We start from the raw sequence: 27,913 nt of genomic DNA on the forward strand, positions 1-27,913 counted from the left end.
CAACTCCCGCTTTTGCGCCAGTGTGGCCCCGATTGCCCTCGATTGCCGGAAGGTGTGTTACGAGCCCGACTAGTTCTGCTCAGGGCGAATGAACATAATTTTTATTGCCCTTGCAAAATACATCAAGGACTTAATTTAGCTGATCTGGCTTGATTTGTGTCGCTTGTCGTTCTTCTCGCTACCGCTCGTGATGCTGATGTTACGTGGCCGCTTGACGGTAGTGCAGCAGCTGGCAGGAATGCGGATGAACCCCACAGCTGCGTACGCCGTCTGCTGTAGAGCGACTTGTCGTCAGACGACTACATGCAGGAGATGATCACGCAGCTCTGCGTTTCTCAACGGTGGCGAAATCGGTAGCGCAAGGTAACGCGACCTGAGTGGCTTCAACAGGATGTTGATGGTACTGCGGAGTTCTGGTCACCCGATAAAATTGCGTACACTTGTGTGTGTGTGTGTGTGTGTGTGTGTGTGTGTATGTGTGTCGAGATTGAGTGCGTGCGTGTGTGCGAATTGCGGAGAATGCCCAAGTGCGTCAGATGCAGTATTGGCGCCGAAGATGAAGGACATCAGATGGATCGCACCCGTCCGGTGGCGATCGCAATCGCTTCTCGCAAGCAAAAAATATTATACTTCTTTCGTTTGGTTTTTTCCAAAATAGTAAACAATTCCCATTGAATAAATACATTTATTGCCTCTTACAATTTTATTTGCCCTTTGATTCAAGCTTGCTTTAAATTCTTTCGTGGTTTCTCCCACGGCACAGCAGTAAACTAATAAGTAAACAAACATCTTCCAACTTGAACTTCCTTCCACTACACAACAGGTAACCTCTTCGTAATCCGACTTCTTTTAACGGCCCGTAGACAAGGTCGTCAGGCGGGCTTTCTCCCACGGCACAATACTTATTCGCATTCTGACTTTCCAACGGCCCGTAGACGGGAACAGTTCACGATGTTGTTTTTTCTCGCACCAGAACAGGACACTTTTTCATTTTTTTCCCAATCGGTCCCGACAATGGATTGTTTGACAGGACATTTTCAAATATTGGCTACTTGATTTAATTCAAATATCCGTTCAAAAACATAACGCCTGAAAAAAACATAACGCCTGCTACCCTTAGGAAAATCCAACAACAACAACCGTAACGCAGCCACAAAATTCGATGTCTTTTGTAGGGACTGCGTCCTCTGGATTACTCTGTGATCACACCGTCTTTTCAGACTGAATTTACTAACTAAACGGGACAAACACAGAACACCCAGAGGAGATGGGCGGGAATCGTACCCGGGCCCCTTAGCACACATGAGGGATCGGCAGCTGAAGCCGCTAACCACCGCGCCACGGGGTCCATTTATGGCGATTTTACGAAAAAATGTTTTGAAAAAGTTACTTTTTTGTTTCTCTTTGTTTCATCGTTCGTGTCTGTCGCGGGTTAACTTGGACGGCTATGATCAACGACGACCAATTTTTTCAAAACTTTTTTTTCGTAAAATCGCGATAATTCGTGATGGTTACAAGCAAACCCCTTTAATTATTTTGATACCGTACGACCCCTTCCATTCAAAAAAAAAAAAAAGTCTGAGATGTTGATGGTTCGGAAATTTGGTGTCAACGGGGCTTTATGTAAAGTTGGAACGATATTTTTGATCGCAAAACTTACAGATTTGATCAAATCGAGTTCTGTAAAGATCTAGGATCATCATCCTTACAAATTTCAGGAGAGTTTGACGTGCGTTGGTCGTTCCAGTGTTAATAGGTTAAAACTCATAACTGAAATGTTTTTGTGCAAGTCACTTACCAGAAATCAATTTGGATGTCTTATTGGGAAAGCGCCTCTCATTCTCTAAGCATATCTTATCGTTATATATTGTGAAATGTCATCAATAAAATTGTTTATGTTCAACCTGGGATTTTGTACTGTTCAGATTTTAATAGAGTATATTGAATAATTATAAACACTTTATTTTGATAATAAAGAGGTGAGACACCCGTGTTTCGCTGAAACTAAGACACAGCCCAATCCTAATATATGGGAAATCTATTTACATTGAATACCAGCGCATTTATGAGATTGAATGTATCTGTGTTGTGTATTTATTTAAAAATAACTTACTTTCTAATGTCAGAGATAGTAACTAATATGCGTTTACATGGAATACTTTAATGATAATTTTAAATAAATTACTTTGTTATCGGTTTGATATCATCTAGTTTTAATAAGTTAAGTGAATGGCATAAGTGAGGTTAGTGCAAAATAGTAACTATGGTTAGGTCATTTTGTGTGCATTGGTAGTTCTTAAAATCTTTACTGCTTGGCCTTAGTTCGGTCGGATGGGATACAGAAACGTTTCCGCTTCATCCTTGGAGATGGCATTCTTAGCGACACAAGTGTACGATCCCATATCGGCCCACCTCAGGTTGTTGATGACCAGTTCTCCCGTGGCCAGTGTTCGGAAGCGCGGATCTTGCATGCTACTGATCACGTTTCCTTCCTCGTTCTTCCACGTGACTTCGGGCAGGGGTCGACCAACGGTTTTGCACGGAAGAATGACTGTCGATCCCATGTATTCAAACAAGGCTTTGTAGTGCAGAGTAACGCGAGCTTGCTTTAAATGCATAAACATATGGTGGCCGGTTTTGAGAATATCGGTAAAGTTAGAACGAGGTCCATCAACGTGGTAAACGGTGGTGGACGCGACTGCAATCTGTCCTCCCGAGCGGCCAATGCAGGTGTATGTGCTCTCGGCGGTATGCGTAGAGTGGTCCAACACCAAACGAGAAACCACACGTGCCATTGTGGTCGGGCTGGTTTCGCTAATGACGTTCATGCTCACATCTTCCCACTGTTGAAGCAAAGATAGAAATCGAACGGAAGAGAAATGTTGATTAACTTTTTTTCCTCGTGACAATTCGCTGTGTTTAAGATGGTATACTTACATCGGCCGTCTGACCACTGCCATGGACCCACTGGACGTACGGTGTTGGTGAGCCCATCACTTCGCATTCGAGCTCGATCGTGGTTCCACGAATCTGGGTGACCTGGGCCGGGGGCTGCGAGGTGATTTTCACAAAGTTTGGCCTCGACACTCGTGACGCGGAAGCCGACGATGACGAAGATGACGATGACGATGACGCAGACAATGAATTGTCCTGGTCAAGGTCCACCGCCCGGCCGTTGATCTGTGGTGCTAGCGCGGTAAGCGCAAGCGCCAGATAAAGGATCTTTAAGTGCATCATTCCTGGAAGGAGAAAGGAAAAGAAAGCAACAGTTAAAAAGCATGTTAACGGACTGGCTCGGGATTTTTTGGTCTCCTTTTTTTCTCCTATTTTCCTAGAACTAGATACATCTTAGAAATTTTCCTTTCAAATTGCATCAGTCATTTCCAGTCCCCCTCTCTGGCATTCTCTCTTTCTCTTCGTACCGTGTGCTCAACCCGAATGTATCCGTTCAGAGCGACGGTTAAGGTGAGTACGGCCACGCGGCGATGTGCGTGTGTGTTTGTGTGTGTGTGCGTTCATGTTTCAACATGTGCGAACGTGTAAGGAAAAAGTTGAATGAATCGACTGCGACATTGAGTTTGAGCGTAGAGCATTTTTGTAATAGATTTTTAAAATAGAACGTTTTTTCCCGAAACAGCTCGGCCAGACAAACGAAATTCATCGAAACTTCGTCTGGTTGAGATAAGAACGCGGCGTCGCCGCCACCGTCGCAGCACGAGGAAAGGAAGAAGTTCACGTGACAAATGTAGCGTTCGCGGAAGATGTCTGACCACGAAGGAACGCGCCTGAAAGTGCGATAAGAACTCAAACCCGACTCACCTATTGGAAATGTGTTCAACACACTACTGCTGCGAGTAGCAATAAATCTTTCTCGAGCTGGCTAAAACTTCCTGGTCAATCAACTGGTTGACTATTGACCACCGCTGTTTGTTAAAGCAGATTTGATACGATTTCCGTTCAATAGCTTCTTCGCTCAGGCTAAGCGCGCTTTTTTGTAGCAAAAACTTTCAAACTCCTTCGATACGAGTCTTGCAGGAAAGGTGAGTTCTAGCACGTTGGCTGTACGTTATGTAATGTTTGAGTTTATAAGGTGTTTTATGAGCACATTAAGCAGCATCAATTCCGATAAGTTCACTTTTTGATTATAGCTCAACATATGGCCGAGTATCGGACCGTAAGCGGACGTAATTTTGCCGCACTTTCCCACACTTCCGGATCGAGGTTCAATCTGCACCGTTCTGTAGCTGCGCAAACTGCTTATCGGCGCAATTTTGACCTCTGCTTGGCGACTGCTCTAGGGAATGCGTCTGCCAGGATTCATTAAATTCCTTTGATATGCAAGTCCGAACGCTTGATGATAATCTTCAACTCTTTTGATGACGATAAACTTTCCGCTTCGACTGACATTAAATGAAATCGTACGATTCTGCCGATCAAATGGTATTGCTGACGTCAAATGCTTTTCTTCTTGCTTTATTCACACTGTATTCTGCCTCTTAGTATTCTTGGAATATCTTCTGATCTAATAGTGCTCAGAATGAATAACTGGGTCGATGACAAGCAGATGTTCTAGCAAAGCTTTTATTGATTCACTGACACGTTCACTTCCTTCGTTAAACCTTTGAACTTGTCAAACCAAAAAGTGGAAAATATCCCGAGGATAAGATGTTTCCAATGCAAAAGCTATATGAAAACTGATTTGATCATTTCTATCAACTTCATTATATAGCTATTCTCGGGCACTTTCGTCTATTCATTCTCTTCGGCTACTCGCTCATTGCCCTACTCACTCTCTTTTTCTCTCTCTACGAACCGAGAACATTGAGGCAGAAGCATCCTTTTACATGGTCAAAATGTTTTGATATTTTAGCTCAGTTGAACATAAAAGGCAGACCAATGTTTGCTCAATGTACCTTATATACCGGATAGAGATTATTTAAAGAGGTCTTTTTTCGAAGAAAAAACATAGCTCGCAAGTTCATTGTACGGTAATTTTCCACTGCCCTTGTGCAACAGATGAACCACCCTACGCTCCATACAATGTATTTTAACGAACAACCAAAAATAGCCCTGTCGATTGGAGTCAAGGCCGAAGGCTCATTTCATCTGCTCTTGTATTGATTTTTTCAAGTGATGTTGAATCCCGTTTTTTGATTCGATTATCGAATTTCTTGTACTAAGCTTGCTGAGATTCATATTTAGATGATTTGTTTTTGTCATCCGGAATATCAATGTCACTTCAAAAGTCGTGGTTAAAACAAGACAAGGGGGAAGGTGTATAGTTAGGAAACGTCTACGTAGGACGCTAATTGAAGCATCATTGGTCCGGTTTTAACATCACTTAGGTATCAACTCGGCTTTTAACCGGCTTTTAATCACAAAAAATCCAAGAGTACTGATACATTTGAACTCATTGCCACTTTGATCAAATATTCCAATTCTCCCAGAACCGGATGTAAGTCTTTATTTCAATTCAATTCAATTAGTGTTTATTAGAATTTAACAGTTCTGTTACCAAGTTTAAATTTTGCTAGCTGCGTGCTCTTTTAGGGAAAATATTTTTTGAGAAAAACCCCTAAAGTCTTTATTTCAAATTTGTACAGTGCAAAGATTATGGGCATTTTGAACGTGTGTTTTTAAATTCGATGAAAAAGAAGAAAACAATATTTTACAATTGTTTTGACCAACATCGTCACTCGTTCTCACTGTCCGGGGGCACGAACATTCGATGCATGCTCTCATTCACGTTGTCGTTGTTCGTTATTTCCTTGCTGCAGTCTCCGTCTCTTTAGTTGTCGGCCAGCGAGTCGGCCGTGCACATGCAATTGGCCACGATCATTCATGAATTTATTTGGAGCCGGCTATCATTGAAACAAGTTACGGCTTTACGGCCGGCTTCTCGAATTGCATTCTTGGTGCACTTTTTGTGCCTTTGCCTTTTCCCTCTGTCTCCTCTCTATCTCTCAGTCTCCCGGTGCTTTGGCCTAACGAAGGAAAAATACCCGGTGTGGGGAGGACCACCACCGGGGCCAGATTAGCCAGGTAGCGCTCTCATGCCGGGAAGGTCTCAGCGGGTTGATATCATTGTGAAAATTGAATCAAAAGAAATTTTCTTTTACGAGCCTTCTCAAACACGGCTTTCCGAGTCATGAGAGATAGAAAAATGTAATAAAAAGATATCGCCTGATGCAGTTACATAAATTACATGGTTTCCCTTAATCCCACACCGTCATCATTGGTAAGCCGCCACCGCCGTGGCCACATGGCCCGGCATTGACTCTGGTGGGTGCGCGGACTGCAACAGGCTGCAGCACACGAAGCGGCTACAGTTGCCGGCCGGATCAGGTTTTTGGCGTGGAATGGCCACCACAAAGTCTACCTCGCGATCTCTGCTCTGTGCTAATGCCACTCTGTGCATCGACACACTAAGTATCTATCGGCTATGATTGCAACTTGATGGTGGTAGCACGGATTGCTATTAATTAAAAATAATCACCTTGTCACGGCAAATGAATAATTTGCCTCCCTCTTGCATTTTGTCCGACCTAAACGTGTCCCGTGGCCATTGTATGATTAGGACCCTGATTTTACAGGGTTCAGTCGAAATTGAAAGACAGCGCGGGAGTTGGCTTGGAAATGAGCTCAGTCACGAGAGACGATCTCGGTTAGCTGTTGAACAAAGTTCCTCTGTCAACGTGACAAACGTTGAACGAATAACGTGATTTTCACGTGCTATCTGTGCACACAGTGCAGATAGAGCGAGCTGAAAATTAGTGTGACCTGATAAGATTGTCTCATTTCGTCGTGATCGTGCTATCTTGTTGCACGTCGATTTTGGGCCAAATAAGGTTAACATTTTGTGCAGTTCTAAATGCCTCGCATGATGGAATTCTTAGAGCGCAAAAATTCGATTTCAATCCTGAGATAATCAACAAAACCCGGAAGCTTCGTGCATTGTTGTCACTCTTCTTATGAAATAAGTTTCTATCTGATAGTGTTATCTTAACCATAGCTGCAAATGCAACAACTGGCCAATAAGATTTCAGGTCCGAACGCGTTTGACACACGTGCATGCCCGACTACTGTACATATTTTTAATTATAACTCGGGACTCCGGCAAACAAAATCAACCAAACTGCGGTACAATGCACAGAACGGTCAGCCAAACAAAACGCGTTTGTTATTGTTTACGTTGCTTGCTCTAATTTTTGACGCGTTTTAACTGGACCATCAATAAGCTTAATCTGCCCATAATCAAACATTTGGCTATTATGCCAAATCAAGTATGTATTCCGAGAAAATCGCGTTTTAGTGTTTGTCACCAAATCTCCGTCAAGGCTATTTCCCATAAGAGTGGCATATTAGCCGTTTGGTTTTTCGCATCGGCAGTCAAATCTAGACACTATTTTAGTGAAATTCAAGTTTCAGAAGATGTGTTGGAACATCCTCTACCACCTGGTGCTAATAACTCTTTTTTGCCAAAAGTGGATATTAGCCGTTTTTTTTCAATGGTTGACAGTAATGTAAATAATTTCAACGCTGGCTGTTATTATTTGCCTGCGCAAAATTTTAGTAATGCCTTTGCCTTTATATTCTCTTGATAGGTTGTGCAAAAGACAAACAAAATGGATGAGCAAATTAGGGGTCATCCATAAAATACACCACGCTTTAAGGGGAGAGATGGGGTGGTTCGAACATGCTTAACATTGCATGGATAAAAAATTGGGGATATAAAATGGCCGATTTGAGCATGTAATGTTTAATGGCTGGGGCCTTACATAAAAACTGACCAGCTAAAGGGAGATAAGATAGAGTTTGAAACATACAAATTTAACCTTTTTAAACTGCACTGCATTGCTTTTGATCTGAAATTATTGTATGGATTCATTACTAGCTGTGAACCGTGACAGCACACTTTTTGTTGGTTTAACTTTGAGTGTTGTAGTTATGCAACCATACTACTACTAGGTTGTGTTATGAATCAAGAAGTATTGTTTAAGGGGTAACATACATGTAGAAAATCACAAAATTTAATATTACAGAAAATTCATTAAATTTACTAAAAAGATGATTTTTAATCACTCCTGAAAGTTTCACGAAGAAATTTCATGACTGAACTGAGTGAGAGACGATTTAAGTTCACAATTTTGCCATGCGCAAAGCGAACTGTCAAACTTTGTGAACGTTTTTCTCTAAACACCGAGTTGATTTACGGGTGCCACGATATCTCGAGATGGGATGGACCAAATTGGCTGAAATTCGGGGTGAAGACTCCCAAGACATATCCCGTGTACATGATGAAGCCCGATTTTGAAATTTTGCTTTTTAAAAAAATACAAAAATCAAAAACTTACGTTTTTTTATACGAAAAACATAAAAATATTTTTATCTTTTTTTAAATTAAGTTTTTGAAAATCGGCCTTCGTCATGCACACAGGCTCGATTTAAGGAGTCTTTACCAAAATTTTGAGCTGATTTGGTCAAAGCAGTGTTGAGATATCGTGGCACCCGTTTTCCGAAACTGCTAACTAAAAATAGCTATATCTCGGCAATAGTACATCCAAATGTCTTCATATTTATTTTGTTATTAGATGAAAATGTACACTTTAATGCCATGTAAAAGATTTGAAAAAAAATTAAATGTGTGCTCATATCAACCTCTGACATTTTTGACGATTTACATGTATGTAACCCCTTAAGTGGCATGAACCTAAACATATAGCAGATATTTTTCCGTATTTTCAGAATGCATTAATTTTAATTTAAAAGTTTCAAATGAAGACACGACTTTTGCGTCTCTGAATATATTTTAGTAAATTCCTTCTACAAGTTTTTTAAGATAGCTCTCTACAAATGTAGACAATTCCCTTTTAATGCCGTATCAAAATAAATTATCAGCAAACAATATTCTACAATATTTATTTGCTAAAGATTTTGAAGATCAATCTTCAAACACTTAGAAGTGGCTTAGCCATTAGTACTGTAGGTACTTGCACTTTTAACATCTCGATAGAGTCGATTTGTTTAGAGTCTCGCCTACTATTACCAGAAATTAAAAAAGCTCTATCGGAGTTTACTGGTTCCTTAGCTAGCTTGTTGAAAAGTTCAGGAACGACATATTATTACACCTTCTACAATAATTGGTCTTAAATTGTAAGACTGTCTTTCCTAATAATTCAGATAGTTGAATTTGAGTCTGCTGATTAACATTCCAACGCCCAAGGCTCCAAAAAAGTTGGAACGGTAACTTCAACTCAATGACTCTCGGGCATAACTCAACCAATCAAGATGATTCTTCTTTCCAATGATTTGTTAGGATGTCTAGATCAGCGATTCTCAACGGGGGTACCGGGCCTACTTTATTTACATGGCAGGGGGTACCAGCCTAGAAGAAGGTTGAGAATCGCTGGTCTAGAGGATTCTAGAACTTTGCAGAGCTTGATTTGATCAAATCTGTAATTTTTGCGATCAAAAACATCGTTCCACCTTTTTTGTTCGCGTGTAAAAAAAATCTCCGAAAATTCCGCGGAGGCAGTCTTTTTAAAAAAGGTGGAACGAAGTTTTCGGTCGCAAAAATTACAGATTTGTTCAAATTGAGTTCTGCAAAGTTCTAGAATCATTTAGACATCCTAACAAATCACTGGAAAGAAGAATCATCTTGATTGGTTGAGTAATGCCCGAGAACCAGCGAGTTGAAGTTACCGTTCCACCTTTTTTGGGAGGCTCGGGCGTCCGTGTAAGTTGGACATGCGTTGGGCGTTCCAGTATTAATCTAATTTCTTTTCATCAAGAGACTAGTATGTATCACAAATATAGCATAGACATAAAAAAAAAACTACAAAAAGCTCGACAACTTGCACTCTGCGATAGCATAGCAACAAGTTCGTAAATCAGCGCAGCCCAGTTCCTTCTCAGACATCGTGGCGCGCGTGATGCTTGCGGCTTGCGGCAATATTCAACAAAACTCACTGGACCGGTTTGCAAGGAACTGACACTATATAATATATAGTAGTATATATTTTATAGTTGTGTGAATTCTGATGAGATTATATTTCCAGGGAGAGATTGCGCATTTTTTTGCCTTTTTTCATAAAGGTTAGAAATTGGATTGGACCTTGAACCTTAAAAATTGAAGTGTATTCAAAACCAATCTCGTGTTTTTGCAAGCAGTTTAAAGAAACGTTAAATTTGTTTAAAAAAATGTTTGTAGATTGTGATAGTATAACTTTTGATTTCATAATGTTAATCTGATAAATCTAAAAAAACTGTTACAACAAATACATGCTATACATTAGTATTTTCAATTTTCTATCTTTGTCTATAAAATCAAACACCATTTCATTCAATGCTTTTTGTTGCTTTCTTCAGTATCTCTTACGTTCACCCTTAATGTTCATGAAAGGTGTGACAAGTTGTGTATAAAAAGCGAACCCAACTGAATCCAGCTTGCATTGTACATTTGGCGCAGGTTATTTGTTCACGATATAAACCTACACAAGATGATTATTCAGTCACGTTGTGTCTTTTAATCTCTTTTGCTCCTCTCAGCTGACCATAAACTCATCTAACGGTCAATCTAGCCCGAAGGGAAATACTGCTGTAAATTAGAAAATGGCACAATCAGCTGACTCGCTAAATAACGCTTTTTTAGGTATTTGGCAGTGGAAAGTCACAGTTGATGGGCTTGGATGACTTGAAAAAGTGAAGGCAGTGAACTGGCAGAGCAACAGTTTACAGAAGAAATGTCCACTTGAAGCTCTCCCGTTCGCGGATTCGGTTTTCCTGATCACGTTTAGTGATCTCATTGAGGCGATTCAATATACATAAATTGCATCAAGCGTGAATTATAAATTACTTGTTTCATGGCTGGTCTGCGGTAATTATTGTCGTGTGATTTCATTTTATTACAAATTTACCGGGGCTCGTACATGCAACATTTGCATCCACGATCGGCCAGTGATTCAAACTACTTCACCTCATCGTGAACTACTGTAGCTCACAGATCAACCATGCCCTGTTTGTTTCTAATGCGTTAGCCCGAATTTCATCTCATCAAATTGACAAATTCAATTTAAATAATTTGAAGCGGCTCATAGCTAATTCCATGAACTTTTGAATCACTGCGACCGACTCAGCAAAAGGGCTGGTGGATTGGGCGGCTGTTTGATAGGTGAAAAGTCTCTTCGTATCGTTCAGTTTTCGTTGAAAACGTGAGCTGATCCACGTAGACCACTGACTGCTGCGGCACGAGCAGCTGATTGAGACTGCCGGCAGTGTGAGGCATACGAATAGAATAGAACGATGCACTTTATGGTTTAAGAAAGTGAAGTAAAGGGATAGACGAGAACGAATGAAGTGGATGGAAATGGGGGAACAATAAGGAAGCATGTCGTCCAAGATCAGGTTAATGATTCAATTGAGCACTGGAAGGAAGCAGTTGAAACCTGTTCCTTGGGTTGCGATCAAGGTCAGAATCAGTCCTGTCGATATGATGGATTGCCTCCAAGCTACACACAGCTGTTTCCCGTCGAGGCAGAGAAGGGCACGGATAAGATATCCGAGAAACGATTCAAATGAATTGAATGAAGAAAAAACTAACTTTGACACCATATGTGCCACTAACCGCTGGATGCTGGCCAACGGAGCAACCGTATCGTGAAAGATTGATTGCTGCCGGGGATTTTTTCTCCGCTCCTATCTATCTCACTCGCTCTGCAGAAGTATGTCGTGTACCTTAAGGCAGTTCGTCGAAATCTGTTTCGGTAAAGAAGAGTTCATAGAAGAGCATCGAAACGTGATCAAAACGGACTCCATCGCGCAGAAGGTGTGTACCTGACAAAATGCATGAACGGCTTTTGGTTGAACTTTTCTTGAAAAAATGTGAACTTTTGAAAATTTGCGAAGAATGTTGAGTTGCACTACGGATTCGATCCACGAAAGTCACGTGCTTGCTGAGTTGCCCGGGTCCGAATCAACGGTTACCACACATCAATCAGGTGGTTTCTCTCCGCCCTGGACCGTTTCCACCGCTGAGATGGATGGATGACTCATCAGAAAGTAGTCCCCCTGGCTCAAGCAAACGAAGCATACGAATAATCCAGAAAAAACAGCTCAACCGGGTCCCAACGATCGCTTATACAACCACGTTCTCCGCTTAGCAACAGCTGCTGCTGATCAAAAGTACCCGGGGGATGGCCACAGCATCTTAAATGAACTGCTAATGTCATCAGTTCGTCCTCTTATCCATTCATCCATGCTTTCCAAACCTTGCCTCAGGATGTTCAGGACAATTTAATGATTGTCTTGCGCTGTCGCTGGCGATTTTCATGTTGGGCTATTCCCGTTCAAATCTTAGAGATGAATAAAGAATAACATGCAATCTCTTCTTTAAACACCTTCTAGACTAGATTTTTGAAAATTGCATAGATTTCACGGCCTCACCCAAGGTTGCCAGGTTTCCTGATAAATCTGGGAATGCCAGATTTTCCAAGTGTCAGCCAGATTAAAGATGTATCATTATCTTTGACAGATTTTGCAAGAGTTTTTATTTCTGCCAACATCGATCTTTTTTTCTTTTATTTTTGCTTAAAAAGAACGATATCAATCAAAAATGGAATAATATGTTAAATATTTGTTTTATTAAAATTTAAATTAAACTTTTAGAATCCAAAAAATCCATTTCATTTTATTTAAAATCTCTTTTCAAATCATAAAAATATACATTTTCATCTATTATCAAAACAAGTTTGAAGACATTTGGTTGTATCATTGCCGTGATATAGCTATTTGAAGTAGCAGTTTCAAAAAACGGGTGCCACGATATCTCAACACTACCTTGACCAAATCGGATCAAAATTTTGGTGAACACTCGTTTAACCGGTCCTGTGTGTATGACGATGGCCGATTTAAAAAAAGTTTATTTAAAAAAATTATAACTTTTTTGTTGTTTTTTATATAAAAAATCTTCAGTTTTTGATTTTTGTATTTTTTTAAAAAGCAACATTTCAAAATCGGCCATTGTCATGCACACTGGAAATATCTTATGGCCTATCTACAATCACTTAGCTTAGAAAATTTCACTTAGCTTAGGAATTTAAATCAATGGAAACGAATCTGAGTTTCTACAATGGAAAAGTAATCAAATTAGAAACTGACGTTTGGTTTGGAAAATTTCAAAATCTACGGTAAGTTGACGTTTCCATATCAAAGGTAAACAAACAACTTCATAGCAACGTATATCAGCCCAGCAAGTTTTCTAAGTTGATTGTGGATGACGAACGTAAGTTGCAAACTTTCCTAAGTAACTACTTTGCTTAGATGTTCTAAGCTAAGTGATTGTAGATAGGCCATTAAGCGTCCCGCCTGGTGGATCAATCGGACCGCGCACTGGACTCACAATCCAGAGGTCGCCGGTTCGAATCCCGCGGCGGGCGCTCTAAAATTCTTTGTGTAAATATGGGAAATCGGCGCCGTCGCTCCGTGCCATACTTTCATACACTTAGGAGCCCAGGGCGGCGAAGTCCTTGTAGTTAAAAAGGAAGACACTAGTGGTTGGTACTAGCAATGGTGGCCGACAGCTATAAAGTCAACTTTGCATTAAGCGTCTTCACCCCAAATTTCAGCCAATTTGGTCTATCCCATCTCGAGATATCGTGGCACCCGTAAATCAACTCGGTGTTTCGAGAAAAACGCTCAGAAAGTTTGACAGTCCGCTTTGCGCACGGCAAAATGTTGATCTTAAAATCGTCTCTAACTCAGTTTAATCATGTTATATCTTCATGAAACTTTCAGGGGTGATTGAAAATCATCTTTTTAGTGGATTCAATAAATTTTCTGTAATATGAAATTTTGTGATTTTCTACGTGTATTTAATCCCTTAATTCATATCCTCCCTCCCCTAAGCTATTTATAATTTTATTATTTTTGTCTGCCAGATTTTTCCAATTTTGACCTGGCAGCCCTGACCTCACTACTTAGGACAAACGATCAAGAAATGCGATGAGAGGGGACCACCAATACATCACATGGACACTTTTTTGGAATTTAATCCCCTCCCCATGGGTCCCTTTTGTATGAAGCGTGGACAATCGCAACTTTTTTTTTTTTTTTTGCAAATTTATAACTTTTCCTTGGATAACGCTCACCACACGATGGCCACAAGCACAACAGATGAATGATTGGCGTTTGACTTTTTTTTTGCTCTTTGAGCATTTATTTCGCGCTTAGTAAGTACCCTTGCAGTGCCAAAATTGAATGATCCTCCGAATTTGCGTCACACGTTGATGGGAAGAATTCTTCGAACGATGACATGACAAGTTTTGAAAAAAATATTTTGTTCATGCTGGATAATTCTAGCCGCCAAGCCCCCAGATCTGGCAAGGGTACTTTGAGGGTCAATTTGGCTCGAGGGCAGTAAAAACCAACCTACCTGAGCCTGAACAGTCAATTTGCAACTGTGTTGCTATGCAACGTGAAGCTTTTTTTGTAGGAGAATGCAAGGTATTTTCATTACTGTTTTATATTTGGTCCATCAATTATTTCACATAACTTTACCGTTGCTAACTTGTTTACAAGGTCTGAATCAGACATAAGAAAAATTGGGAAATTGATTGTAAAAATTAAACTTTAAAGTGCTTTTGATTTTTTAATCAGGTTCAAAATCAATTAAAATATTCGAGTTTTATCTAAAATCTCACCTATAATTTTACCCACACTATGACAAAAAAGTTAAAATAAATTGGCTCGACACTGATGCCAAACCTTCCGGAAATTGACATGCCTCTCCTACCTGAGGTAATGGGATAATTTTTTGCCACTTATATATCATCAGGTGGCTATTAAAACCAGCTGATGCTTAATCCGGCTCACGTCATTTGTCCTACATGTCTTAGCGACAACTGAGACGACGGTAACACACACCCATCACACACCGCTTTTCAATGTGCCTACAGAGATTTTGTTGTACCGTCTGCAGAGCGGATTAAGGAGGGTTGGAAAAATGACTTACTAACTGAAACTTTCAAAACCCCATTGAAAGGTTCTAGAGAAGTTTAGTTTTTCTTGAAAAATCTTTACATGTTTATTAAATGAAATTAAAAAAAAAAACATTGTGGCGATAAGCAAGAAAAAAAATTCCATAGGAACATTTCAAAAAATGAGATGATTACACGTATTATTATCGCCTGTCTCTCTTTCCTCTGATTTGAAAGACATGTTTCAACATGTTCTTCTACATACATGTTTGAATAGATCTGAACATTCAGAACATCTTGACCACCTTTGTTTTATTGAATGGATTAATTTCAGAGTAACATAGTAAGGCCGTTGCAAATATTTTTCAAAGTTTATGTCCAAGTTGGATAAATGGATAATTGTAAATTAATTGTAAATTATGGCAAACTTCATAACAGCATTGTAAAGTATCACTTCTCAATACAATTGCTGAAAATTTGTACATAATAGCTACGGCGAGAACATATACTTTTAAAAGAGTATTTGTGGTAACACTACACATGAAGCATCTAAAGCATTTTTTAATTTGTTGCACAGTGTTGATAGCTCGAAAACAGCTTGTCTTTTTAACTTGTCAATTTAAAAACTCATATTATATCCAATTAGAAATTTATTTGTTTACGATAACATTACCTTTTGTTTAATTAGATATCTGCTAAACGTCTTTGCAAATAATTTTCCGTAAAAATCATACAATTCTAGCAAAGGATTAGATCGAAATTCGAGAAAACATTACAAACTGAATGAGACTAACATCAACCCACAATCGTTAACCTTTATGCTGCGTTCCGTAGCAAACCTCGCGATCGTTTCCCGTAAGTTTTGTTTGTTTTTCGTCTCGCTCGTTTTTGATAAGCAAGTGAAACTGATTCATGAGTTTTGTACGGGCAACGTAAAACGTGTTTGGAAATAGATTACACGCTCACTTACTGACATAATAATCTCGCTCGTACATATTTCGTCTCCGGGGCAAGGATGAAGCTCAATTGATGAATGAGTTTATGGTTGCGTTTTAATTGGGCGATGTTAGTAGTCATTCAATTAATTTTATTCTTGTTAATTTAAGAAGTATGCATTAGTCAAATCATAAAACTAAAAACATTTTTTGCAAATTGAAGTTTTCTCATCTGAGCGACTCAAAAAAAAATATACCAAAATGATTGTCAAATAAAGTACATGAGAAGACTGTTTAAAGATATATCGACAGTTTTTTTCATGCTTGTTTTCAAAATCAATTCAAAATCAAAATCAATGCTGCTGCTGAAATTAAACAAAATATCTTAGAGTTTATCAAAACAATCAATCATCGATTTGTGGTCTCAAAAATCGTATTTTTTTTAACAGATCCGCATCATTATTTTTTGTAATTTGTTCTTATTGGTTGGCAATTGTACAAGATTTATCAAATCAACATTTCAATTTTAGTGATTCTTCTGCCTCCTGGTTGGAAGGAATAATATGAGGGGAAACAAAACCATTCTCAAATTAATCGAGTTGCAGATACCCAATTCATCCAAACAAATAAACCTGTATTGAATATATTGAAAACATGAAAAAAAAACTAAAATACGAGCGACACGTTGAAGACCATATAAAGTGTACGAAATTTAATCTTCATCACGAGGAGAATGTTGTGGCTTGGCCGCCGGTATATCATCCCTCTATTCCCGTTTCACTGGTTCAAACTCCATCAATGTGGTCAATACCAGCAAAACCGAAACCTCAAGCTCTCACTGTTTAGGGTACATCTATAAATTACGTAGTTTAAAAGTTCGCAATTCCTCTTTTACAATATTTTAATATATTTATTATCTATCTATGGAAATCAGTTTTTGAGAAGATGTCACCTAATTAAAAGAGAGTAGTTAATGGATATCCCCTCATAAGTGGTCGTACGTACGTGGTGGACGTGCGTCATAACCTGCAGTGCGCAAACCTTGATGCAAAGTGCGGCGAAAACCGGACCATTTGCATCAGACAGTCAGGTGCCATGGTACACGGTAAAATTGATTCAGTCATAATGTGAATTTTATCATGATGGCTCTAAACATTGTTATGATAAACATTAAAACATCGTTAAAAATTTCTGACTCATGCTCAACTACAAACGAAAAGAATTTCTTCCCTTCCGATGACTCATACAATTTGAACCGCAAAATTAACTCGTTTTGGTTTTGCACGTGCTTTTTGTAGACCGCTTTTGGTTCTCACCGAAAAGATTCATGGATTCATGGAAAAATGACGACGGTTGGCGGTGTGCGAAACCGGTATACAAGCGAGATTGATCGCAAGAAATGTGCCAATCAACGAAACAGGTTCTATTCACCCCGTTGGCACTGACCGTGTGGGACTTCCCCAACAAAACCTGATAATGGGACGTTTGCCGTTTACGATTGAGATGATCAATTTTGTCGTCAAAATTACACGTTTTCAGGATATGAAAACAAATGTAATTAAATAGTAAATAAACATATCATAAGATTGCATTAAGCCATTCGCAAAATGTTATTATTAACTCCAACTCTCCAACAACTGTGGAATTAGAGCCGGAGTCGCTAGAGTTTGAAGTTTAAGTTGTTAAATCTTAAAAAATTTTAGTCAGCTAAATTTAAAAAAAAACTATAAGATTTTTTGATGTTGTCTGATTTGGAGTCGCTAAATCAACAAAAGCTAGAGTTGAATTCATTCAAGAGTAACATCACTGCCCAGTGCATAAGGATCTCAGGATTTCGATACCGGTGTGCTCTTTTGTATTAGGCTTGCTGGTTTTCCTATCTAGTTAGCATAAGAGAGCACACGATGTGTTGATTCCTACTCCGGATCTTCGACATATTCCAACTCCAACAACTGAGACTACACAGCACTGGTAATCGTTCATTATTTTTGCTAATCTCTTTCCAAGTCAATGCAACGAAGTAAATTACTGGAACTACCATTTTAGAAACCTTGTTACTAAGTATTCAATATTCCATTTATTGGCCTATGCATTTTGCAACGTTGACTAACTCGTGATAAATATGCCAACACTTCGATATAGAACTATCATTTTTACTGCTCTGCCCATAACTGTAAATTAGGCTTCTATGCCAAATCAAACATTCCGGAAACAACGCGTCATCAAATCTTCTTCAATGCAATTTTACATTAAAATGGTGTGGTTGTTTGGTTTATCGCATCAGCAGCCAGAACTAACCATTATTATAGTGAATATCAAGTATCAGAAAAATGTATTGGAACATCTTTTACCACTTGGTAAAATAATAATAAAACAACTCGAAATTTTTGAAGCTAATGTCAGAAAACGTTTCAGTTTCGTCAAGGTTTGATAGATTTGGACCCGCCAAGCACACACCAATCAACAGAATTGAATTTTAGCTAATTCCCTTCCATTGGATGGTAATTTGATAATTCGGATATAATTGCTTTGGAATCATCTTAAGCAACCAGGGCATCCACTAAAATTCAATTCTGTCGATTGAAGCGTAATCAACACACTCAGAATGAAGATTCGACTTCGGCAGAAATATCTGCCGAACGTGCTCGGCAAAGTGATATTCTGCCGAAATCTCGGCAGAAAATTCATTGTTCCAATATTCTCGGTTAAATTTAACCGATAGTTCGGCAGATCTAAGCAAAATGCCGAAGTTCGTCAGTTGAATTTAACGAAAATCTCGGCATGTCCAAAATCTACCGAGTTCGGCAATTCAACTGTCAAATTTGCTAGAAAGTGCCGAGCTGTTCGGTTAGATGTTGAGGTAGCCATATTTGTTTTCGATATGAGTAGTGCTCACTGAACTAAGTTCCGGAACTTTGGATAAATCGGGATTTATACTTGAATTTCTACAGGATTTCTGCTTGGATTTCTACTTGAAAGGTAAACATTTTTAATAACATCTGTTAGGAAAAATAATATCTAAAGGGTCTTTCATTTGCAGCTTTTACCAAGGAAATGCATGACGATGGTGCTTGGTAGAAGTATAGGATTCATTCTGGTTCAGATTGTATTAGATTATACATAAAAAGCGCAATAAATATAAAAAAGCATGCATGCATATTGTTTTAAAGCTTTAAATTAATTGCGAGAATCTCGATTTGATTTTATTATGATAAATGCCGAGATTTTCGGTTGAATTCGTTTCAGGGATGCCGAGATTTTCGGCACAAAAAAGCTGGCTGTCAAAATTATTTTTGCCGAGACTTCGGCAGATGAATTTTCTGCCGAATTCTCTGCCGAGCGCTCAGTTGTTCTGTTTTCGGCAGAATTCTGCCGAAGTTCGGCATAAAAAACTGAGTGTGAAGGAACCCAAATCTATTATACATTGACGAAACTGAAACGTTTACTGACATCAGCTTTGAAAATGGTAAGTTGTGTATTTTTTTTTTAATTATTAGCAGTGCAGCAACTATACTTTTGCAGACGATAAATTAAAAATTAACTCATACTTTAAGTCAGTCCAATTAGGATTTCCGCTCAATTTGCCTATCAAAAAAAATGTAACATCCTATTGATAATAGAGTCATGCTAACAAATTTGCTATTTGAATTATTTTTTTTTATTTTTTGAGGATGCGAAAAGTATATCTCATCCATTTTTGTGAATGATGTGGTTGACATTCAAGACTTAAGTAACCGCTTCATTCTGCAAGAAACTCATATTTTTTTAATGGAACGAAAAATTATTTCTTCTACAAGGTTATTTGAAACCTTGTTCTAGCTTAGACATGGAACACGCCTCCGAATCACAGTCAGTTGTCGGAGATTTAATTAGCTTTCTTAGAAAATTATATACGAATTACTCCGTTCATCACCTTAATCATACAGCACATGACCATTTTCCCAGAATTTATAGAGACACAATGCTGTCCTTTGTTAGCTGGTTCTCTAGGAAAATGCCTACGTGACACTGATCGTGTAGCAACGCCTGATGCAGTGATCATGTCCTACGGTAAAAATTATGCATAATTGAATGTGATCAGTTTTTGTTTCCAATTTTCTAAAATATTTTTGTCTGGCCAAAGTACTTCAATTCAGAAACCGAAGCACAGCATTAGGCGGCAATTATTTACTGTGTCGATGATAGTCTGATATCGATCTCCCGTTTTTAATATATATCATCTCGCATAAACTGTGGTCACTCCCAGGGTCGTTTATCAAACCATATGACGTACTCCACGTCGTTCAGCTTGATATATGAATAATAATATCGTGCTGTCAGTGTCAATTAGCCAAGACAGTACAGACAGTGCAATAGACAAACTGTCGTCAGCTGATCTGAGCTATTTTTCCTCCGAATGGGAAAATCCTACTTTTGCGGAGAAAATTATCCGTAAGTTCGTTCTGACATTGATCTTGGCCAGGTTGCATCATGACAACTATTTTAGAGGACAGCATATTTTCAAGACGCTTGTGTGAAAACCCCACGCGTCATCATTTTCACGGGCAATGAATTCCCAGCCAAGTGCATTATTATTACTAGACCGAGCAGAAATCCACGTTCGGTCACTTTGAACCGCTCAACACGCCAGGTTGGCTTGAATCGTCTGATGCAACTGAGCTAGTGGTTTTCGTGAGTCCAAAGGGGCACCTGTATCGCACTATATAAGGCACGTGCCGGTATTAGTTGAAGGATTTTTGCCGGCAACGTTTACGTGAAATCAAACATCCGAATTCCCCAACCGATTGCTGTTAACCGATAATGTCAATAAAGCAGATATCGACGGTCGAATTTCACAATACTACGGCGTGCGACATGACGCAGCAACGATGTTACAAGTTACATGCGCTGGTCTAGACAAGAATAAGCATTTCCGATTAAAAAATTGTGTGCACACCTTAATTGCAGCTTCGAAAGACACACCTAGCAATTTCCTCAATTATTTAAGTGTAAAACGGAAATTGAATCATCAACAAATCATTGCTCGCATTGTGCCACAATATGAGCCAAATTCAGTAGGATGTAACCTTCGTCATGCGGAACATAATTCCTTTTTCCTAATTCAAAAAAGTTATCTTTTAGTTATCGTAATGATTTCCAAATAAAAAAAAGCATTAGAGTCACCTTAGAGCAAGACAGTTCGTCTGTTGTGTGCTATCTTGTGACAACGACCATTCAGTACTCTTCGAGAAGATCGATTTTTAAAGTTTGTTGATAAATGTTTTCAAAACCATGAATGATAGTGCTAAACATTTTAAAGCAATCGGTTTGCATACTATCGCTAAACAAACGCTTCAAGTTTCAACTAATTTGGTTACACCAGTTAAAAGATACAGCAAATTATGTAAACAAAAATCAGAAAAGCACCTGTCACAAGTGTGTTTCAAAAATCAAATGGTGCTACGTGTCACAAGTGTGCACAGAATTCCCATACAAACTAAAATAGGCTTAAAACAATAGTTTAACAGACTTAATCAGTTTATTTCAAAAACAAAAGTTTGCATTGCCTTTAGAAAGTGTTAATCAACATTTGTAAAAAGCAAGGAAATTTTTCCACAATTTCCAACAACATGTATGACGTGACACAAGTGTGCACTTTCTTTTTTATGCTAAATTGGACTATGACCGAGCCACGTAGCCTAGTGGTAACGCTCCCGCCTAGTAAGCGGCAGATCGGGGTTCAAATCCCGGCTCGGACCAACACAACTGATGATCTTTTCCCTTCTGGATTCGATTGCTTAGTAGTAGGGAGGCGCCCCTTAACATGTTAACATTAAGTTGAGAATGAAATTGCCACTGAATCCGCTTTGTAAATGCCGGCCCCGATACTCTTCAAGGGTGTTCCCCTCAGGAACTGGGAAGATTTACTTTACTTACAAGTGTGTATTGCGATATCCGGGAAACGGAAGCGAGTTCCCAAAATCGGGTTGAAGCATCTTGTAGTGAGACCGAGCCACGTAGCCTAGTGGTAACGCTTCCGGCTCATAAGCGGTAGATCGGGGTTCAAATCCCGGCTCGGACCAACACAACTGGTGATCTTTTTCCCTTCTGGATTCGATTGCTTAGTAAAGGGAAGGCAGTGTATCGTCACAAACTGGACCTTATCAGGACACCTTAGGGAGGCGACCTATGGAATGTTAACATTAACCTTACAATGTTAACATTAAGTTGAGAACGAAACTGCCACTAAATCCGCTTTGTAAATGCCGGCCCCGATACTCTTCAAGGGTGTTCCCCTCAAGAACTGGGAAAGATTTACTTTACATCTTGTAGTGTTTGTTAAGTATAGCAAACGTCATTAACTCATTTGCGACCAAAATGGTCTTTGTCACAAGATAGCACACAGCAGACGAGTTGTAACCGTTCTGAACCTCACAAGTGGAGGTTACCGCGATTCACGCGGTTTGTTTTCCGTTTTTTGTAAAAGTTGGGAAGTGTTCGCGTGTCAAGTGTTTCGTGTCCGGTAAACTGCCAAGCAAGTGACGCCCACCAAGAACGCAGCCAGCTGAAGCTTCCAAAACCGACCACCAGAAGACCTCGTCGGCAGTGTGCAGTAGAGAGGTGACATGACGGTAGGTTGGCGGGTCAGGGAAAAGGTGCGCAGAGACGAGGGGAAGGACAACCGCCAAGGACTTCCCCAGGAATGTCCTATTGTCCGGACAACGTTGAATCCAACAGTAGGACAGCTAAAATAAACTGTTGCGCTAAGTTCTTGTGAACCGTAGAACGGTAGATTACCGTAGAGTGCCAGCGAGAACCAGGAGTTTCAAGATCCGCTGGAGGACATCAGGTATGTCCGTGAATTCGCCAAATTTTCAGCCCTATGGACCCCATCCACCTAACAAACAAACCCAACCGTCATGACCAACCTAATCTCAAATTGACCGTCGCCTCCAGGACCCCTCGTACTTCGTACGCCAAAACTCCCGTCCACAATCGGACGTGGACCCTTGTCGGGCCTGCGCCTCATAAATTTCATTATTCATAATATTACCACTAGTTTTTTTTTATTTCTTGACCAAAGTTTATAGTCTAACCTAACTCTATCCAAAACTTTGCAATGATTGGAACAAAATTAGTTTTCTTGGCGGGGAAATTTAAAACTCTTGAATGGGAACCAATGCCATTTTGATTTTACAGAGTTGGTCCTAGTCTTTAAGAGATGATGCAAACGCGTTTTCCAACCATAAAGATTGCGCCATCTGCAATGGGGTAATGCCCCGCGCGCGCCTTCGTTCGACGCAATCGATTGATTTGGTCCGGATTCAGCTGGATTCTCGTTTTTTTTTTCAATTCACGCAGAATACGACGCAGTAAAAACGTCCAAGTGCCATTGAAGAAATGTACATGAAACAATTATGTGCGGAAAGTAACGGGCAAAACGTGTGATAAGAAAACGGGTGCGATTTTAATATGGTAATTAATTTTATGGCTTCGCAATCGCCAGCCTTGAGATTGTCTGCGTCGTCCACGTTGCTTCTCTGCGACAGCATCTCGCAGTCAGGAGTCAGAGCTCATCCTTATCGACACCGACTCGTTGACACCAATCAGTTGCACTGACTGTAATGGGCGTGTACAAGTCAGCCAGATTGGTCGAGATTGATGGCTGGATTTGAGTACTGTTTTAGTAATTATTGGTAAAATATTTCCATTGCTAAAATGATGTATTGATTGTTGATTTTCAGTTTATTTCCGTTGCACATGACTTGACAATTGCGGATCTGTGGATGTTTACGAATAACACCTAATATTTTACAAACATATCCAGTATGGTCCGTCAATCGTTGGGGTTTGATTTGAAAAATCATCACATAACTTCAAATTGTTATAGAAACTCGCAATCAAGGTGACTTCACTCAGTTCAAATACACCGCAAAAAAGTCTACAGAACAGCTAAGAAAATTCGAAATGCTTTAAGATAATTATGTTATAAAGAATTCCTTTCTCCCTTTTACTCGCTTTGCTGACAGATACCTATTTGATTCCAAATTGAATTGCCTTGAATTTACTGACACTTTGATCGTTTCTTTCTACAAGATCAATTTTGCATTCGAGTCCCATTGGATGGAGATAATACGATTAGTCAAATTTGGACTGAAAGCGCCAATTGATTGATAAGAGTTATTTCCGAATCGATATCATTGGTTTCAATAGATTAATGGTATTACAGAGCAATAAAAGTAAGCCGAATACAGCACAAAGGTATTTGCAAAATATGGTATTGACCTTTGAAAGGGACTTTGAAAGGGAAATTCCAAAAGATAATTGTATGTCTACAATATGACACGCCAGAGATATTTGTTCAACCACATTGTAAATTGCATAATTTATTTTCAAACCATTCAAAAAATGCTGACTAAGCATCGCATGATCCATGTTTTTGTTTTCCCAACACCTCCTGGATTCAATGCACTGAGTCGCCTATCATCATTAGGACATGCTGAGCATGGAGAGCAACTCTCGACAATCCTCTCAACAGAGCCAATAGAAGCAAATGTAAACAAACCCATCATGAGCTGACTGTAATGGCTTATGACTTGCAGTCCCGCCGGATGGCGGCAATGATAAAGGGGATTTCGAACGTCACGAGATAAGCTAAGACGAATCACGAGATTTACCAATGGTAGCCAGCCGGGAACAACTGTAAACAAACAAAACACCTCGCGTGATTTGCTGCTCGACCGTGCCTTCGTATGTACTGTGCATGTTGTGTGTCTTCAAACACTTGTTTGTCAATGTCATGAGAAGTTTTGTTGAATTAAGTTTCAAGTTGGTAACAATGCGGGCATCACTGAAACCTGTTGAACATTATAGTCAAGCAAATAGAGCTTAAGATGAGGACAAGGTAGAAAAATTTACAGTTCTGTTGTTGTCAAAAGTACTGTAGCCTGCACTAACTTTGTTTCTAAGCCATGGATTTAACACACAAGAAAGTTAATGATAAAGATTTCTAACTGGACACTTTGATTTCATAATTTTTATTTATTTTGTTAGCTTATAACGCGAATCTAAATTCGTCTGGTTGAAATTTTTAACCATTCTAGGTCATGTTAATTTTGAATTCGAATTTATAAGGATCTATCGCTGTTCCAGTATATAGTTCAGTTAGCCATTTTTTGCAATATAAACTTATGTTGATTAACTTGAACATCCTCCAATTTATTTGTTATTTTTGCAGCAACTTAAAAAACTTAAAATCGCTGAGGTTTGATTCTAAAAAAAAACCTTTGCAACTAAAAACGCTGAAATTCTAATTTGAATGCGGTCGAAGCAATTAAAGAGTTCAAAATTCTTACGTTTTGAATTCCTCACCTTACTGAGAAAAGGCTATAAAATCAATCGAAAAACGAAATTCCCAATTAGACCGCCTAGACCCACCTTCAGATATACCTATCGACTCAGAATCAAATTCTGAGCAAATGTCTGTGTGTGTGGTTGATCAAAAAATTGTCACTCGATTATCTCGAGACTGACTTAATCGATTTTGTCCGTTTTGGCCTCATTCGATCCGGCTTGGGGTCCCATAAGTCGCTATTAAAAATTATGCAGTTAAATTAAGTACTTCAAAAGTTATGCTAAAAAACTGATTTGACTAAAGTTCGGAAATTTTTTTTTTCGTAAAATTATTTTTATTAGGTCCTTTTCGGTACTGGGACCTGGTTAGGACCGAGTCGGTTTTTGTAATTAAATTTTTCTTAAAGCTAAGAGTAATTACAGAGGATCTTGTGTGTAAATGCTAGTGAGAGGGGAGCCTATAACCCGCGGCCTACGGGGTTAGTAGGGAAGGGATTGAAATTAAAAGACAAGGCGTGGGAAGGGAAAGGGGATTGTGTAGGGAACTTGGTTGGCACTGCTGGCCTTTGTTTTAGTCCTCAGCCGCAACTCGGTGTCCAGCTAAAGTTCGGAAGATTGTAAAAAGGGTGGTCTTAGTAAGAAAAAACCCGTCATGTTATACATTTTCACAAAGGTTTTTAGAAGACCTTTCCAATGCGTCCAAGACATTGAAGATCTGACAACCTTATCAAAAGTTATAAGCACTTAAGTGTTATTTATGCACTTTTTGGAGGCCGGATCTCAGATATTTTGATGAAAACGTTGTCCGGATCTCTAATGTGACGTATCGTTAAATAGGTAATCGAAAAACGTTTTCAACGAGCATGAATTGGATAGGAGATCTGACTACCCTATCATAAGTTTTTTTTTCATAAATTATTTTTATTGGTTCCTTTTAGGTACTGCGACCAGGTTAGAACCAAGGATCGGTTTAAAAACAAATATATAATAATAACAAAAAAAACTCCTTATAATCCGTACTTGGAGATCATGTAACTGACGAACGTTACTTGGTCCAAGCGGGTCTTGCAGCTCTTGAACCTGCCGATGTACTCGGAGAAAATGCCCCACAACTCAGCCGAACTGTAGAGCACCTCCCCGGCTTCCTCCTCCGTGGCACGCTTGGGGCAGCTGCGGTCCGTGGCTTCGTGGACTCCAGAGCAGTTGGCACACCGCTTCGGCTCTGCTTCTTGGACTTTGCACTCGTCCGTCTTGTGGACACCCACAGTTGTTGCACCTCCCCTTGAGGTGGCAGTTCCTGGTCCCCTGACCCAGCCGCAAGCAGTTCCTGCACTGAGTCACGTTCGGTCGCTTTTTCCGGTAGGCCTCCCACCGGATGTGAAATGCTTGCAAGAGCTTGATTTCACTCTATCATAAGTTGTAAGGACATAAGTGCCCTGCAATATAAATATCTGAGTACCCATTCTAGAGGTATGAATAATGATACGTAATAAAAGAAACCGATTTTTAATTGCCGACGTTCAGTTTCACCTTAAATAAAAGCAAACGTCATAAAAATGTAAAAAGGCAGAATCGTCCAATAATTAAACAAGATATCGGAAGACTTTAACGGTGCACATCACCTAGAGCTTTTGCACTAAGATTTTTGTTGCAGACATTTTAGTTTCTTTAAATCTACGGGAACTTTCGATATAGTAATTTATTCATCCCCTTATTACTATCTACAAAATAATTTACAACACATTTTGACAACTTTTACAATCAAATTGTAACATGGTTGGATCCTTAAGTTTGATAATTTGGGAATATGAAGACAACAATTTCATTGATTGCTGTACAGTGTTCACGCTTGAACGGTGAGGTAATCCAAATCTCTTATTTACACCTAAACTCCAATCATCCCGGGATTAGAACTGACGACTTTTAGATTGAGACAGGTTTTTTTAATGCAGAGAGACGATTCCTACACATGGACTCAGCTAACGACTAAACCTCTGGGTTCTTCCCTATCCGACGGAAGGTGTCTGCCGGCCCTGCCGGACTTGGATAGTATTTAAAGTGGAGCATTTTTTTTTCTTTGCTCTATCAGTTGACGTCTTGGATCGTTGAAGATCCATCTCGACGCGGAGTAATTTTTAAAAAAATATTTATTTTTTTGTTAAAAAATGGGCGGCTTTACCTTAGTGAATTTTTACTAACCTAAGCACGGAATATTTCCATGCAAAACCACCATGCACCCACATTGAATTAATGGATGTGTCAACTCATCTACTTACCCATCATTTCAAAAACTCTGTTGCTCCAAAAGTATCCCAACACTGGTAAAAAGGACCCTTTCTAAAAACACAAACACAGCACTCACTTCGAATTCGGTAAACAGTTCTGCTGGATTCCCTTGGTTTCACTAATAAGCTGAAAAGTTGCTTTGAACTTTTTGCCACAAAACAAAACAAAAAATCACTTCACCACCCCTTTAACGCTCGGTCGCAAACCGCCAGCGCCCTCCTCAGGACTGTTCACTTCCGGTGCTTGCTTTCAGAAATCCGCTCTTTTTTCTGCACAGATCAATTCGTAACCGATTTCAATTCACGTTTGAACAGCATTCACTGCTCGCAGGTCCTTTTATATTTCCTTGCTAAATATATGCTCAACGATTTCATCAATTGACTCCAC

General features: G+C 39.4%; 1 protein-coding gene across 2 annotated transcripts; it reads right to left on the reverse strand.

Annotated features, from left to right (window-relative positions):
- Positions 1–1,914: 1,914 nt before the first annotated feature.
- On the reverse strand, positions 1,915–27,836 carry LOC6035805 (neural/ectodermal development factor IMP-L2). 2 transcript variants are annotated; one of them, XM_038264110.1, is made up of 3 exons: positions 27,517–27,836; positions 2,938–3,239; positions 1,915–2,843 (listed from the first exon to the last, which is right to left on the reverse strand). In XM_038264110.1, exons 1-3 carry the CDS (start codon positions 27,521–27,523, stop codon positions 2,319–2,321), a joined length of 834 nt encoding a protein of 277 aa, XP_038120038.1. In that variant the 5' UTR covers positions 27,524–27,836; the 3' UTR covers positions 1,915–2,318. The 2 variants fall into 2 exon arrangements, with proteins under 2 accessions (XP_038120038.1, XP_038120039.1); XM_038264111.1 differs by lacking the exon at positions 27,517–27,836 and adding an exon at positions 3,820–4,703.
- Between the last annotated feature and the right edge of the window lie 77 nt (positions 27,837–27,913).

Source organism: Culex quinquefasciatus, chromosome 3 (assembly GCF_015732765.1).
Source record: "Culex quinquefasciatus strain JHB chromosome 3, VPISU_Cqui_1.0_pri_paternal, whole genome shotgun sequence".
NCBI lineage: Eukaryota > Metazoa > Arthropoda > Insecta > Diptera > Culicidae > Culex > Culex quinquefasciatus.

Bases quoted from the DNA above. Each gene is read 5' to 3' on its own strand.
- LOC6035805 (XM_038264110.1), bottom strand. The intron at 2,844-2,937 runs GTAAGTATACCA...TTGCTTCAACAG, and splicing joins GCAGTGGTCAGACGGCCGAT to TGGGAAGATGTGAGCATGAA.